Source organism: Neolamprologus multifasciatus, chromosome 3 (genome assembly GCF_963576455.1).
Source record: "Neolamprologus multifasciatus chromosome 3, fNeoMul1.2, whole genome shotgun sequence".
In the NCBI taxonomy this organism is placed as follows: domain Eukaryota; kingdom Metazoa; phylum Chordata; class Actinopteri; order Cichliformes; family Cichlidae; genus Neolamprologus; species Neolamprologus multifasciatus.
The window spans coordinates 38,154,684-38,170,469 of record NC_140441.1 but is presented as its reverse complement, the minus strand read 5'-3'; the positions used below and the strand labels follow the sequence as shown (position 1 = coordinate 38,170,469).

The following is a 15,786-nucleotide window of genomic DNA, read 5'->3' as shown; positions in this document are numbered from 1 at the left end:
ACCTTTCTCCACCATTTGACCCTAGAACTGAAGAAGCTTCTCAGATGAGAGGTGAAACATCTTCAAGCAACCTAAAGAAGTCCAGACGCTTTTCTTTCCAAGCTCCTTAGACTACGATGACCTGGATGACTGAGAACCTTCACAGACATACTTCAAGGACTCTTCTATTCCTAACTATCCACTTAGTTAGGAATCTTTCTTTCATATCTTCTTTCTTTCATATCTTTCATATCTTTGCCCTCTTTTCCTTCAAGGAGGCCCACTAAGCGAATGCTACTTCTTCGGCTATGATTCTCCAGCTCTTCTACCTTGTGTGTCAGTGTGTCCAGCTTCATTTCTATTGCGATGTTCGTAGCTTTAACAGAAGCAATGTCATCCTTGTTTGTTCCAATTCTGTCCTCTGCCAGCACAGAGGACAGAACTGGAGCTTCATTTCTCTTAATTTCCTAGAGAAAAAAAAAAAGATTTTGTGTTTGCATGTGCACGTGCATGCCTCCCTGTTTTTGCAATCAACAAAAAAAACGAGAACACCATTTCTCTGTTTCTGAAGAGATGATTACATTTTTACATTTTTTTAAATTAAATTGGGCAAAATCCCTCCAAAGCAATGTGAAAGCTAGCTTGGTGTACAACCTACAACTACAACTAAATGTATGCTTATACTGTTCTATATTTTCTTTGTTAAATCCAGCCATATTGGAGGTTTTTTTTTAGCATAAACAGCCTGTTTACAGTCATGCCAAAACATCTTGAATTAATTTAAGAACAAAAAGAGGGTCTCAGAATAGACACTGATTTTGAAATGATAAAGAAAGATCTTGAAAAAGAAAATACAGGAAAAGCAAAACACAAAGAAAATCGATAAATCAGTATAGGGTTGGCAAGGACAGTGCACCTCATATACGGTTGATGTAATGACAGAAAAGAAGAGTTAGATGACACTATATACAAAATCCATTAACAGCTGGAGAAAATAGAGAGCAGAGAAATGAAGTACCAGTACAAAAACAAATAATGAATCCATCCTTGAGAGCCATAAATATAAACCTTAACAGTGACATTATTCTTTCAACATTATTTTAAACATAACATCTAGTTCTCATGTGATTGAACTGTATACTTTATTTATGATAAATTGTCCTACGCAGGTTTAAATAGCAGTCTGCTATGTTCTGCTTTGCTTTTAGCTACAAAGCACACGTTAAGGTTATTGCTTATTGTTAATCAATGTTTTAAAAGACCCAAAACATGATAAGAACTTAATAAAAACCATGTGCAGTATTTAGTGGCAATATATTTATATAGTTTTTTTCTTATATTGTACATATACTGAAAACAACATGTCATAGTACATACATTTATTTTAGAATTACATTCCTGCAACTTCACCATTTCAATAAAAGAAAAGTCAACATCTTTCCCATAAATGAACACTGTGTTGATGAAATTTTAGTTTAATTTTAGTTTTCTGTTTAAACTACATTTGATACATTGTGTTGCCGCAGAGGCCACAGTGTGTCATGAACTGGCTGTGTGGAGGAAGATGAGGACCCAAACGCAAGCTCACGGAGGCAGGAATGAACTCAAAACACAGCTTTATTGCTGGAGAGAAAAACCATACAAACTAAACTTGAAACTATAACATATTATACGGAGAAACACACGGCCATGGATGAGGGAGAACGCAACACAGAACTGAGGGAGATGCGGACATAGATACACAGAGGGTTAACGAGGGAAGTGGGAGCACACGGGGAACACAGCTGACACAGATAATCGTAACGAGACAGGGCAGGAGGGAATACAACATGACGCATACTGAAGAGAGACTGTCAAAGTAAAACAGGAAGTACACAGAGGTTCAGACAGGAGGAGAGAGAGCACAGACATAACGGGCTGGGGAAAACATTAAATGAAACACAAGGAGGGGAGACGAGGGCTCACAGATACACAGAGGGGCACACAGGGGGTAAAAGTCACAAGGGGAAATCAAGGAACAACTTCACAGAACAACCTAGAAACCAGGGCATAAATAAAGAACAAAACACAAAACACACGAAAACTAAGAATACTGGGCCAACATGGCCCAGGATCATGACACAGTGAATATATTTTTAAAAATCGTAACAGCATTCTTATTCCTGTAACAAGGCAGAGCAACTACAACCAGATGTTCTCTTGGTTCAGTTATAACACACTTCTGCCTTTTAAATTAGAAATGATGATGTGATGTGGGTGAAGTTTCCTCTTTCATATGAAAAATGAAGATGATTAGAAAACATGAAGTTGAGGTAATTTTTATTTCATGCAAACTGACACCTTTTCATAAATTATAAATCAACACATTCAGTCTTTATATAAAAGGAAGTAGCCTGGATTATCTGAAACATTTAACATCTGATAATAACCACATAAATGTTCATTGTCTTCTGTCTACAAATTGCAGTAACATTAAAACTGAAAAAGGGACACTAGAAATGAAGAATTCCCTCACGCGTTGCTTTGGATTGTACAATAGAAGTGATCCAGATCCTCTTCTGTTAAAACTCGGTTGGTACCTGCACGAGCTGTTTCCAACCACCTGGCTACTGCTGATTCTGTTTTGAGTAAAAATTTAATTTCAAAATACTTTTTTTTTTCTTTTAAATGGAAGCTGAATCATTCTGGAAATTATACTTGAAACAACAAATAATTTAGAAATTCTACATTATTTACTGTAATACTTTCTGATCATTTGTGAAATGCAATTATAAAAATAAAAGTAAGGTAACAAATTTAAAACAGTTATGTTTCTTGTCTGCCCCCATTGCTTCGATTAAAAATTGCACTAACTTGCTAACACACTAATTAAGCTGTCGAGTGGCTGAGCATCTGTCCACCAGTTAAAAATAAATCCGATGTACACATTGTCACATAGTATTGTCGTTATGATACTTTATGACCTGCAAATAACCTTCTGCTTAAACTGAGGGTTCTCATCTACATATAGTTTTTTTTTTTCCTGTGGGTTTTTAGTGTGGTTAACTGTGTGTTTCTGGCTGTGAGAATCTTTTGTGTTTAATCAACATCTTTAGCTCCTGAAACACACTCTAACAATGACTGAATAATTATAAGATTTTTGAAAATGCTCCAGAAGTCTGATAAATATAAGTCTTACTCACTAATTTCTGAGTCACTTAAGCGATTGATGTTAAGCCAGCTCTCAGGTGATTCTCAAGCTTTAGATATGTTACATTTGTGGAGCCCTTCATCAAAATTGAAAACAGAGGGGTTCATGATGTTTCCTGTTGAGCTGCTCCCAATGGAGCCCCCTTTTTAAGGTCACATTGTTTCCATCGATCACAGTATAGATATGACAAGTCAAGTCAAACAAAATAACTTTCAAAATAAACGTTCAAATTGTCATGAAATATATCTATAATATATAAAATTTATTACATTTTAAAAACCCCAATACCTTAAAAAAAGTTTTACACTACTGTTTTTACTGAATGTAAAAAAAATTAACAAAAAACTAACAAACAAACATGCCCCAAAACCATAGTATAACTTGACAGTTACTAAGTTTTATGTATATCATTTGGGATGATATATTATTTTGTGAAATAGTTTATTTAATCCTCTATCCCACATAGCAGACAGGTCTGGCCCGGATCTAGTGTAAAGCCAGCACTGCTGGCTGACTTCTGGCATGGTAAGTGGTATGTCATCTAGATATGGGCCAGGCCTGGCGTAGATGGCACTGTTTATGTGATGGCATGCCACATCTGGCCCGATTGTGGTTTAGTTTATGTGGCCCAGTCTCATAGAAAACAGGTCTGGCCCCGATCCGGCATCAAGCTGGCACTTCTGATTGACTGGTGTATGTCAACCACATATGGGCCAGGTCTGGCAATGATGGCACTATTTATGTTCCTATTTTCCTATTTTAGTTAGAAGACCCAAATGCTATGTTGCAATACTATACTGCTATAGTAGCCAACGTTTCAAATGCAGGTTTGACAGCTTTGTGAGTGTACACTTTATCCAAACCCTAGTGAGGGTTTACTCATGTTTACCACTGGGTGGCTGTAGCTGAGGAGGTAGAGCAGGTCACCTACTGATCGGAAGCTTATTGGTTCGAAGTTGTGTCTGCAACTGGCCCGTGACTGCACACAACTTACACATGGCCCACATACCACAAAGAATGATGGCCCTTTGGTGACCCAGGTTAAGTTTTCCAGAGGTAATCCACACATGGGCCAGCACAGGACCACCAGTGTGGCTGCAAACTTATCATAATGGCATTTCATCTTTCCCTGTGAAACAGCAAGGTGCTGTTTAGCCAGAGTGTTGGCTTGGTTCAAACGCTCACGGAAATGTTTAACATACCTGCTTACATTTACTTTGGACACCCCGTGTGGGCTCAAAAATGCTTCTTTCAGAGCTAAAACCAAGTGACTCCTGAACAGCGTCACGGGCAGCAAATAACACACAAATAGAACTCCCTCATCCCAGCTCCTTTCAGATTTCAGGCAGTATTTGCATAGCATCACCTTTAAGGTCTGATGCCACCGCTCTAATGCACCTTGCGATTCAGGATGATAAGCAGAGGACATGACATGTTGGACACCTAGAGTACTAGCCACTTGTTTGAATAACTTAGATTGAAAGTTTGAGCCCTGGTCAGTCTGTGTGACCTTTGGCAGGCCAAACACTGAAAAGAATGTTGTCAGCGCCTTAACAACTGATTTTGCTGTAACCTTATGTAATGGGACAACCTCTGGGAAACGGGAAGCTGCACACATGATCGTGAGAAGGTATTGCTTTCCTGATTTTGTTCTAGGTAGTGGACCCACACAGTCTACTATGACATGGTCAAACAGTTGATCCAATACAGGAATGGGACACAGGAGGTTTACCTGCAATCTGACATACATGGCAACTGCGGCAAAATTTAGAAACACCACGCTTCATACCAGGCCAAAAGAAATGCTTTAATCCTCTCAGGTTCAAACTAAACTTTTTGTTGCTAATGCACAACCAAGTCTTGCAGTGGTACTTCTGAGTAAAAAAAACTCATAAAATATGTATGTGGGGTAATTAGGTTGTTAGTTTTTAACTGTTGCAAATCGGCAACACCTGCCTCGAGAGGGTTAATAATAGCTGGTATGTTTTTTTGATGCCCAAGTGCCCTGACCACTGGCTTTCATGGGCAAGAGCCAGGATTTTCTGCCAGTACACAGCGGGCACGACAATCTGCTTGACTTTACTCCATTCTGCACCTGGTGGAGACCACTGACGCATTAGAACATCATGTTCTACTAAATAGGCTTGTTACTCTTTGTTGACTTGCTCAGCACTTACCGTACATTTGAAACAGTTCTGCAGTGTTTCATCAGCTAATTGAGCTGATGATAGCTGGTCTCTAGTCAAGAGCAGCAAAGAGACCTTTGGAAATGGATCAGGCTCCTCAGGTTTCACTGAGTCTGTGGGTGACAGAACATAATTTCTTTTAGTTTGTACATCATTCTCCTCGGAAAATGAGGACATCAACATCGAATTAGAAAGGTCAACATCAGTATCTTTATGAGCTTGTGCCCAAGTAATCGCACAGGCTGGATACAGCCCTGGGTGCATGGAAACATCAGAAGTCTTCTGATTTAGGGGGTTGTCTAAAACCTCCAGACGAGGGAGCACTAACCCTCCCGCAATATCATTGCCCAACGACATGGCCACACCCTCTATTGGCAAGGCCGGGCAAACAGCAACAGGGAAAAATCCTGTAACAAGTTTTGATTTTATAAAAACTCTGTGAACTGGTCTGGGAGCGTGACCCATCTCTATCCCCTGTAGGACAGAATTAAAACCACATGCACTTTCAGCAGAAAAAGGTAAAACACTCGAGAAGATGACAGTCTGAGAACCTCCAGTGTCCCTTAAAATACGCACAGGTTTTAAATCAGCCATTTTTGAGCCATCAAAAATGTATGGCTCGAAACAGGGGTCCGGCACCTTACCACCACAACCACGGACCTCATTACGGGCCTCAGTTTTCACAAAACCCACCCCTTTGGGTTGCTGAGCATTTGATGTTTTGCGTTTTAAGGCTAAACAGTCAGCAATCACATGTCCAGTTTTATGACAGTAAAAACATTCACGGTTTTCCCTGGAACCAGACACTTTAGCAACGTGGGGTTGTTGCACAGCACTAGCCCCTGGCTTCTCACTGCCAGTATATATGGCTTTATGAGGGAGCACAAACTCCTCAGCAAGAACAGCAGCAGATGCGAGAGAAGTTGCTTTCTGTTCATTTAAATATAGCACAATACGCTCAGGAATACATTTCTTAAAATCCTCTAACAAAACTAACTCGCGCAGAGCGTCATAGTCACTCACTTTTGAAGCAACACACCACTTATCAAAGAGAATCCCCTTTTCTCTAGCAAACTCCACATAAGTTTGGGTCGGCAGTTTCTTTTGCTGACGAAACCTCTGCCTATAGGCTTTGGGGACTAACTCATACGCCTGCAAAACAGCTGTTTTAACACACGAGTAATCTAAACTGTCCTTTAAAGAAAGCGCAGCCACTACTTCTTGGGCTTTTCCGGACAGTTTGCACTGCAACAAAAGAGGCCAAATATCACTAGGCCACTGCAACGCCCCAGCGATACGCTCAAATGCTGCAAAGTATGTATCAACCTCAGCTTCTCTAAAAGTGGGCACTAAAGAAATGCACTTTCTGATATCAAAGGCAGAAGCGGACGAGGAGGTGGAGGTGGAACCGGAATTTTCAGCAGAGGCACATGAAGCTTGTGGCTGAGACTCCAGCTCAAGCGTTCTCAGCCTAACGGCTTTGTCTGCCTCTATCTCAAGCCTTCTTATTTCAAGCTCTAGCCGCCTGTTCTGGGCCTTCTCCTGAGCCTCCAATTGGAGACGTGCTAGCCGCACCTTCAGCCGAGCTCCTTCTCTGCCTTCTGAACTCCCAGAGGAGAATGGATCATAGCGAGGAAGCGTGCGCAGCGTTTTTCCCCGCTCATCCCCCTCTCCATCCCCACTAGAACCATCCTTATGGCCCTCCTCAACTAAGGCAGCTTGGCTTGGCACACCAGGGACCACAGGCAAAACAGCCGCTTGAATCACACCAGCTTCCACCAAGTTATCCACTACTAAAGCTTTCAAAACACACTTACGGAGGGTTTTTGAGACCTGCAGCTGAAAGTGATCCATAATTTGCAGCAAATCATTTTTGCGACAGCTATTAATAAGCTCAATAGATGGGGCATCTATAAAGTGCTGTAAACAAAACGCAACCGCCGACATAGCGCTTAACCTCTAGTGATAAAACAAACTTTCTATTTATTTTATTTTTTTTGCAGCCAACCTGGAGCTACAGGCTAGTTCACTCGAAGAATTTAGAGGCTGAACAAACAGAGCTCCAGCTGTGCTGCGTCCTTCCAGTGCAATACCAGAGATGGACACTAGAGGTCACTGTTGGATTTAGTGTAAAAACAGTAACCACACTGACACTGACTTGTTCCACACGAGTTCCAGCAAACGAACATGTCAAAAAGTATTTTAAAACTGATCTTAAACACTTGACATAATTTTGAGTATAATTATTTGCTATTTATGTGGATATAGTACAAGTGTAGCATTCATTTGATTTTAAGAAAAATTCATACAAATATTTAAAAATGAATATGAAGTGAAAATAAGATTTCAACAATTTATTTAAAAAACATTCAGCAACATTGAAAATTTATTAGTTTGTATTTAAGGTATTTAAGGTTGTAACCTGTTACTGTAATGTACAAAATAAATAATAATAAAATAAATAAATGCTATAAATAAATAATAAAACAATGAAGCATGTCACCAATATAAAGGCAGCAGAATTTGAAGCATAGATGAAATACATTTTATGCAAGTTTGACCATATTTGACCCTAAAGAAGAGGTCAGAGGTCCAAAGTAACCTGATATTTACAATCCCCATGTATCATTCCCTACATGCTGTCAGTACCAACAGGGACATAGTTTTAAATAAATGCCTCTATAAAGCATTATCATTACTTTGACTTTCAGGTTGAGCTGTTGAACTTAGGGAGAGGTCAGAGGTCAAATGTGATATGATATTTTAAATCTTTATACTTTATAAATGTTGGCATTACACATCACACTATTAATAATAATAGTTTCTAAGTTTCAAGACTTTTTTTTTTTTAGAACGTTAGAAACTGATCCAACCGGAGTGTCTGGTTTGCAGTAACTGGTTGATACTTTCTCAGTTTTTTTTTTTTCCTGCTTGGCTCCAGCGACTTGTTTCACTTTGTGATGGGAGTCTTGGTTCTTTATCTGTGGTAAGTCTTTTTTTTTTATTTGTTTTTTTTGGTTTCTTTTTTGTTTGTTTTGTTTTTGAGTCAGAGAAGAAGCATGAGTAAAAAGTAAGTAAAAAAGTAAGTAAAATTTATTTATATAGCACTTTTCACAGATAAAAATCACAGAGTGCTTACAATACAAAGAATAAAAACACAACATATAACAATGCAAAACAATAAAATGTAGCACAAAAAACAAATTAGTTGAAAGCTTTTCTATATAAAAATGTATTCAGCTGCTTTTTAAAAGAATCAATGGAGTCTGTACAGTGTAAAACCAGTGGAAGAGAATTCCACAACTATGGTACCACTTCCTGAAAGGTCCGATTACCACAAGTTTTATATCGAGTGCATTGGGGCCACCAGCAGTCTGTGACCTGATGACCTTAGAGCTCGGCTGGATGAATGAGGTTTCAGCAGGTCAGATATATACTGGGGAGCTAGACCATATAGGGCTCTACAGGTTAGAACTAAAATTTTAAAATGAAACCTAAAACTTACAGGCAATCAGTGAAGGGAGGCCAAAACTGGAGTGATATGAGATCTTCTGTTGGTGCCTGGTGCCTGCACCGTCTGAAGATGATTTAAAGCTGATTTGTTAAAACAAATAAAAAGACAACTGGAAAATCCAAACGGGAAGAAATAAAAGCATGAATAATCAGCCTTTGACACCATTATTCTGAGTTTTAAAGTATTCCTTAGATAATAAAAACAGTTCTGGACAAGCCATTTGGAATGTTGCTCAATCGACATTGAGCTGTCAAATATGACACCAAGGTTTCTAAGGCTCGATTTAACAGGAGGGTCTAAGAAGCTGATATGCTGCCTACTTTCTGAAATCATATGGTTGAGAGCAATAATTAAGGTTTCTGTTTTATTGAAGATTAGCTGGAGGAAGTTCATGTTTAACCATTGCTTGATTTCTGTCAGACAATTACTAAAACTAGATAATTTATAAAACTCTCCTTTGAAAATGACTGCTTGACTGCTTACCCAGGAGCACAGCTGTCTGAAATGACTGAAGATGAAGCACATTTTCTGAATTTATGTAGATAAAACTGAGTTTGCACCTGTCTGTGTTGAACTTTAACAATCATCAGTTAACACAACTTTTCAGCTGTTTGGGGACAGAGTCATCTGTGAGATGAGCAGTTTAGAGGATTGGATTTAACACTTGAAAATGGAAGTCCAAACAGTGAACCTGTGATTTGATTTTTTGAATGTATATCTCTTTTATTTATATGTGCTCAGTTTAACATTTTAAGTGATTTGATTATTATTTTGTGATTCTTACTATTTGATTTTGCTTTGCTCTTGCTAAATTTCTTTAATAAAATGTTCTGCAATTAAAGTCTAAATTGTGGGCATTCACTTTTTAACCTGTGAAACAGTAAAGGTAATGGTCTAAGTATTATTCTGTCACAGTCTGGCTGTGGCAGACTATATGGAGTTGGGCCCAAACATAGACACGTAAAGTGACAAAACTTGACATAACAGAAAGTGAGCCTTTTATTTAAGGCTGGCAAAAGAACTACAAACAGTGTAATGTTCTGATGACTTCTAGATCTTTTTAAGAAGGAGCAGAAGTCACTGTCCATAATCAGTTTAAAGCTGCTTACTTTTTTACTTTTTTTACTTTTTTGCTCACATCATGTTTACCATTATTTATTTTATACTCAAGCGTACATTAAACTCTACTTATAATACAAGCACATCTTCCAGCTGATATAGAGGACAACAAGGTCAGCAGTTTCTTCCCAACATTACTAAAGTCATAAATATGCTGGCGATACTCTGGTGGAATTGCAGTTGCTGAAATATCATATATTTACTATCCATCCATCCACTCACTTCTGCTTATCCCTTTCAGGGTCGCGGGGGGTCGCTGGAGCCTATCCCAGCTGTTATAGGGCGAGAGGCAGGGTACACCCTGGAAAGGTCGCCAGTCTGTCGCAGGGCTAACACACAGAGACAGACAACCATTCACACTCACATTCACACCTATGGGCAATTTAGATTGATCAATTAACCTATCCCCACTAACATATCTTTGGTCCTTGGGAGGAAGCCGGAGTACCCAGGGAGAACCCACGCAAAAACAGGGAGAACATGCAAACTCCACACAGAAAAACCCTGATGGTGGAAGGTGGAATTGACCTTCCTGCTGTGCGGCAACTACCATGTCACCTCATATATTTGCTATTTAAAAAAATAGTAAATCGTATATTTACTATTTTTTTTAGATAATGAAAAAAATGTTTTATGTTCGTAAGTGAATAAATACCTGAAGTATTATGGAGTTGGCTTATTAAGATGATTTGATGTGGTTATTCTGCAGCATACAATTATTGGTTTATTTTCACTTTTGAAATCTAAAGAGAAAATAATACTTTCATGGAAGAATTTATAACTGCAGACAAAAAAAATGCTGGAACAGATTTATGGTGTAATAATTCCAGTGAAATCTTTATTTGATGTCTGAGAATTGCAGGAACAAAAAAAAAAAGACAAAAACAAGAATGATCCAGCCCTAAGTATATATTTAGGGCTGGATCAGATGACCCTGAACCTGTTACTTATGCCTGGGATGGGGCTTCCCATGATGCACTGCTTCTTCTTCCCTTATCTGTTTTTTTTTTCACTCACCATGTTTTTATACACCATTCTGCATTTAATTATTATTTGTCATTAATCTAATCTCTAGCTCTTCCACAGCATATCTTTTGTCTTGTCTTCCTCCTTTCACCCTCAAACAGTTGTAGCAGATTTTGATAATATTTTAAAGTAATACAATTTTCCAAACTATTTTCAAAAATACTTTTTGCTGAAAGAATTATCTTAATTCATCTCATATGTATAGCTATGTAGAGCGTCTAAAATTATAAAGCCCATCTGTAACAAGATATTGAGGGCCCCATCTAGAAAATTTCTGTTGCTGTGCAGACTCTTTATTTCACACTTTCTTTCCTTACTGCATAATAACACTTTGCAGTGACACCAGCTCAGTTCTTCTCTCTCTGGTCCCAGCACACTACTGTTGTAGAAATAGGGGGGGCATGATTAGATTACTACTGATAATAGCACCAGCCAGCCTCCCTGGCACTAGCCCTCAACCCACTATACCACCCCTCCCCTGCAGCTGAGCTACAGACCACACTCCACCACTACAGGTTTTTTTTTAATGGATTGTTAACCTGTGGTCGATTTCACTTGACTGTTTGATCATTTCTGCAAGTGGTAACTGAACAGACACTCTGAAACTTCTTACTATTTATTATATATAGTAAAAGCTGTCACATGTTGTGCTTGTCTAAGATCAGACAAAATAAAATACCTCAAGCTATATCGGAAATTATGAAAGCACAACCTTATATTTTAGAGAAGATTAGAGAAAAAAATAAGCCTTGGCTAAGCAAGACAAAGCCAAAGCTTCTTGCTAGAATATTTCTATTTTGGTATGAAATGAAACCCCAGAAACGATTGTTAGTTTGGTGAAGTGAGTTTGAGTCAGTTCTTTGTAACTCATATATTTCCACGGTAAAGAAGTCCCACGATGAGCAGCAGCAGAACTACCATGATTACAGTGAAAATAGTCCGTACTACCAGGTAACGGCAAGAGTTCTGTGAGTAGCTTTGAGTATTTTGAGTGCCTCTTTGAAAGGCTGAAAGAAAGACAAAAAACAACACATGCCTAATTTACACTTCTTAGAGTTACAAAACCGAACAAATAGCAGATGGAAAGAGAAGCATTTGAATAGGCACTAAATATTTTACTTAAGCTGATTAATTTTTTAATTTTAAAACATACAGTTGATACATAATCGAGAGAGATGTTCACATCTTACATTTTAAAATTAATAAAACACTATTTAACAGCATTGCAAGAACTGTAAAATTTAGAAAAATCTAGAAAGAATAGAGAGATAGATTTAAATCTGAATTGTTTTTCATAATTACAGTTTGTTATTTTTATTTTAATATTTGGTGTTTGAGAATGACTTTTTAAGTTTTACTGTCTTATATTTTTGCTGTGACTTTTCAGGTTTTTTCTTCTTTTTTTTTAATTGAGCCTAAAAGTAAAAAATCTTCACGTCTCACCTCGGATTGCCAGCCAGCTCTCTGGAGATTCTCCAAACTCTGAGATATTGCACTTATAAAGCCCTTCATCAGACTCAGAAACTCTAGTAATGGTCATCTTGCCTGTGGAGCTGCTGTTGATGTGTCGGTTATCTTTGAAGAAATCTGCTATGTGTGCAGAAGGGGTCATGGTACTTCTACAGGTAAAAGTCACGACTTCTCCCTCCTTCACAGGAACAACAGGACTTTCCAGGATCACAGCTCCAGCTAAAATATCAACAGACATTACTGAGAGTCAGCTGCTTTGACAAAATGTTGTCACTTTGTTTAATTTTGTCATTATTAAAGCAAATGTCTCATCAGTCAATCACAAGACAGCAACTCTGTGTATAGGCACTGGATAATGAGCATCAGAATGGGAGAAAAAAGGTGATTTAAATGAGCTTGATTATGCTTTGGCTCATGACCGTCGCCAACACAATCATCTCTAGGGTTTCTGGAGATGGATCCAAAAAAGAGAAAATATGCAATAAGCATCAGCTCCCTGGGTAGAAATACCTTGTTGATGCCAGAGGTCAGAGGAGAATGGCCAGGATGATTCAAGTGGATAAGAAAACAAAAGTAATTCAAATACTTACTTTGTTTAATTAAACTGTGCAAAAGACCATCTCTGAATACACACTGAACCTTGAAGCAGATGGGCTACAGAGCAAGAGAAGCCTCTCTGGAGGCCAATCCTGTCAGCTAAGAAGAAGAAAGTGAGACAACAATTTACACAGGCTCGCCAAAATTAGAACTGATCTGATGAATCTGGATTTCTGCTGTGATATCTAGATGCAGGGATCCATCCTGCGTCGTATCAGCAGTTTTGCATGCTGCTCGCAGTATAATAGTGTGGGGAATATTTTCTTTGCACACATTTTGTATTAGTGTATGGTAAATCCATCAAACAGGACAACACACCTTCTCAAAAAGCATCTTATATTGGTTCTGTGAACAAAAATTCAGTGGAGCCCCTTGTTGCAGAAGGGAGATTCACATGCACATGAAACATCCACTGCAACTGTGTGATGATGTATTCCATCATGTCAATATAGACATATTATTGTAGGGTCTTTACCTTACATTATAAAACACCTTGAGACAATTGTAGTTGTGACTTGATGTTATATAAATAAAATTTAATTCAATTGAATTGAATAAAATGAATTGAATATAGACCAAAATCTCTAAAGAATGTTTCTGGCACCTTGTTGAAATCTATGGCATCAAGAATTAAGGCAGCTCTGAAAGGAAAGGAGGTCTAACCCAGTAGTAGCAAAGTAAACCTGAAACAGTGTCTGAATAAAGCACCTTTTTTCTCGTTTGTTTGGGTTTTACTCTAACTTATCTAAGCTTTAATTTACCTCTGACTAACTTTTTGTAACACACAACTAGATTTGTGACATCTCAGTTTCGCTTTATTGCAGGTGATATACATAGTTTAAAGCTCATGTGTTACTTGAGTGAATGTTTGTTTATGAAAATGCATATTACCAGTGACTGTGATGTTGACAGTGTTGCTCCTCTCGCCTCCATTCTCGCACCAGTATTCTCCGCTGTCTGTGAGATAAACAGGTTTGATGGCGCAGACAGACGCAGTTGTTGTCACCCAGTTACTGACACATGCACTGACTTTTCCCTTTCGTCTCCTCTTTACAGTCCATCCAGTTTCAGGAGTAAAACCCTCACAGTTAATTGAGAGGGAGCTATATTCAAAGAGCTGAAGTCCAGTGGGAACAATCTGAGCAAAAGCTGTATTTGAAATGTAAAAATAACAATGATAATAAAATAAAAAGAAATGAGTTTGACAATATAGTGATATATTGAAATATATGTAGGCCCTAAAAAATCTTGGTTACTGCTGAATAATAATATGTTAGTGACGTTCGTTCTTTCTTTCTTTCTTTCTTTCTTTCTTTCTTTCTTTCTTTCTTTCTTTCTTTCTTTCTTTCTTTCTTTCTTTCTTTCTTTCTTTCTGCTTTTACGTCTGTGTTTTGCTTTGCTTTTAAGTTGATAATAACTTACACCTGTCCTGTGCATAGTTATGTTGAATTTGTGAAACCACCAACACCAAAAACGCTGTCACTGTAGAGATGAAGAAAACATAAAAGGGTCTTAGATTTTTTTAAATTTTAAGTTTTTTCAGCAAATAACTCCATCAAACAACATGTCATTATCAAATTAGGAATTCAGAAAGGGAGGATACATTGTAAGGATAAATTACTACATTTTACAAGAAGACAAAAGTACTCACATAGTTTCTTGCAAAGAGCTGTGAGCTCCATGGTGTCTCGCTAGTGACTGTATTAAAATTAGACTGAAATATAACAAAAAAATGTAGGTTAGACCCGCCTCCTACTGTGTGACTGATGGATACCACTAATGCAAAAATAAACTTCGGCTCAGGCTGTGTCACAAAGGGACCCTGTTTTATTATCTTCGCCTAAAACTTTGTTATTTGGGTCACAGATTTTGAGCCTTATTTCAGTCGATAAAGGGCAGATATGTATGATATTCCAACAACTTTGTGTTTAAAATGGTATGAGAGTGTTAGGTATGAGCTTTTAAAAACTGGCTGCCGGCATAATGGAAAGTAGGACTATTACTATATTATTAGTCCTGTTAGTCTTAGTATTTTTGCAGCTAGACCTCTAGTGGTCTCGTAACATGTAAGCTGGTGGCACCTTTACATGATGCAATTCCAAACAAATCTGACTAAGCTATGTAACATGTAGTTAATTTTAGAATGGTGTATTATAACTAAACCTTGATCTTGTCCTCATTTAACCAAGACTTTTTTTATATACATTTTTTAAATGTTGTGTTACTGTAACAATTAGGAGGTAAAGAGTATTCTTATATTTAAGTGGAAATCCTCAGTTGAGTCCACTATTAAATAAAGCAACTGTATACTAAAACCTGCGACAACGTATGATGTCAACACAGTCTACTGGGAAGACAAATGTAAAAACAGATTAATTTTGAGCAAGAGAGAGACACTTATAACATGCAGCCAAAATTGATAGCCCCTGCCCTTTAAAATCACATTTTATCCTAGTGGCCTTTTCGTGGTTCCCATTGGCGTATGGGATTCCTGAGTAATTTTTAGCTATCCTCAGCGTTTGCTATTTTACATTCTGTTAATGTGGTCCACTCAGTCCTGACTACCTTAACTCTATTTGTTAACTGTTTGTTAATCTGACTACAGTTCTCCAGTCCAAATGACACTATCCAAGTGTCCAAGTAACACCTCATTCTGAATAAAGAAGAAACAATCTGATGTTGATTTCATAATGTATGAATTCATG

At 37.9% G+C, this 15,786-nt stretch overlaps 3 protein-coding genes across 3 annotated transcripts in view; 1 reads left to right on the top strand and 2 right to left on the bottom strand.

The window, feature by feature from the left end:
* The window catches only part of LOC146523042 (butyrophilin subfamily 3 member A2-like), a 107,818-nt gene that overhangs the window by 69,678 nt on the left and 22,354 nt on the right, over nt 1-15,786 (top strand). The gene's annotated exons all lie outside the window — the stretch shown is intronic.
* Nucleotides 183-7,712, bottom strand: LOC146523045 (uncharacterized). Its single transcript, XM_085154184.1, has 2 exons — nt 5,347-7,712; nt 183-446 (listed from the first exon to the last, which is right to left on the bottom strand). The coding sequence occupies exons 1-2, from the start codon at nt 7,300-7,302 to the stop codon at nt 183-185; spliced, it is 2,220 nt and encodes a 739-aa protein (XP_085010310.1). The 5' UTR covers nt 7,303-7,712.
* Nucleotides 8,930-15,221, bottom strand: LOC146523044 (uncharacterized). Its single transcript, XM_085136627.1, has 5 exons — nt 14,733-15,221; nt 14,504-14,563; nt 13,973-14,230; nt 12,458-12,703; nt 8,930-12,021 (listed from the first exon to the last, which is right to left on the bottom strand). Exons 1-5 carry the CDS (start codon nt 14,761-14,763, stop codon nt 11,882-11,884), a joined length of 735 nt encoding a protein of 244 aa, XP_084992753.1. The 5' UTR covers nt 14,764-15,221; the 3' UTR covers nt 8,930-11,881.

Bases quoted from the DNA above. Each gene is read 5' to 3' on its own strand.
- LOC146523045 (XM_085154184.1), bottom strand. From the start codon at position 7,302: ATGTCGGCGGTTGCGTTTTGTTTACAGCACTTTATAGATGCCCCATCT. The intron at 447-5,346 runs GTAAGTGCTGAG...TTTTTTCTCTAG, and splicing joins AGAACTGTTTCAAATGTACG to GAAATTAAGAGAAATGAAGC.
- LOC146523044 (XM_085136627.1), bottom strand. From the start codon at position 14,763: ATGGAGCTCACAGCTCTTTGCAAGAAACTAT. The intron at 14,231-14,503 runs GTAAGTTATTAT...TTTCAAATACAG, and splicing joins TAACTATGCACAGGACAGGT to CTTTTGCTCAGATTGTTCCC. The intron at 12,704-13,972 runs GTAATATGCATT...TTGATATTTTAG, and splicing joins TGTCAACATCACAGTCACTG to CTGGAGCTGTGATCCTGGAA.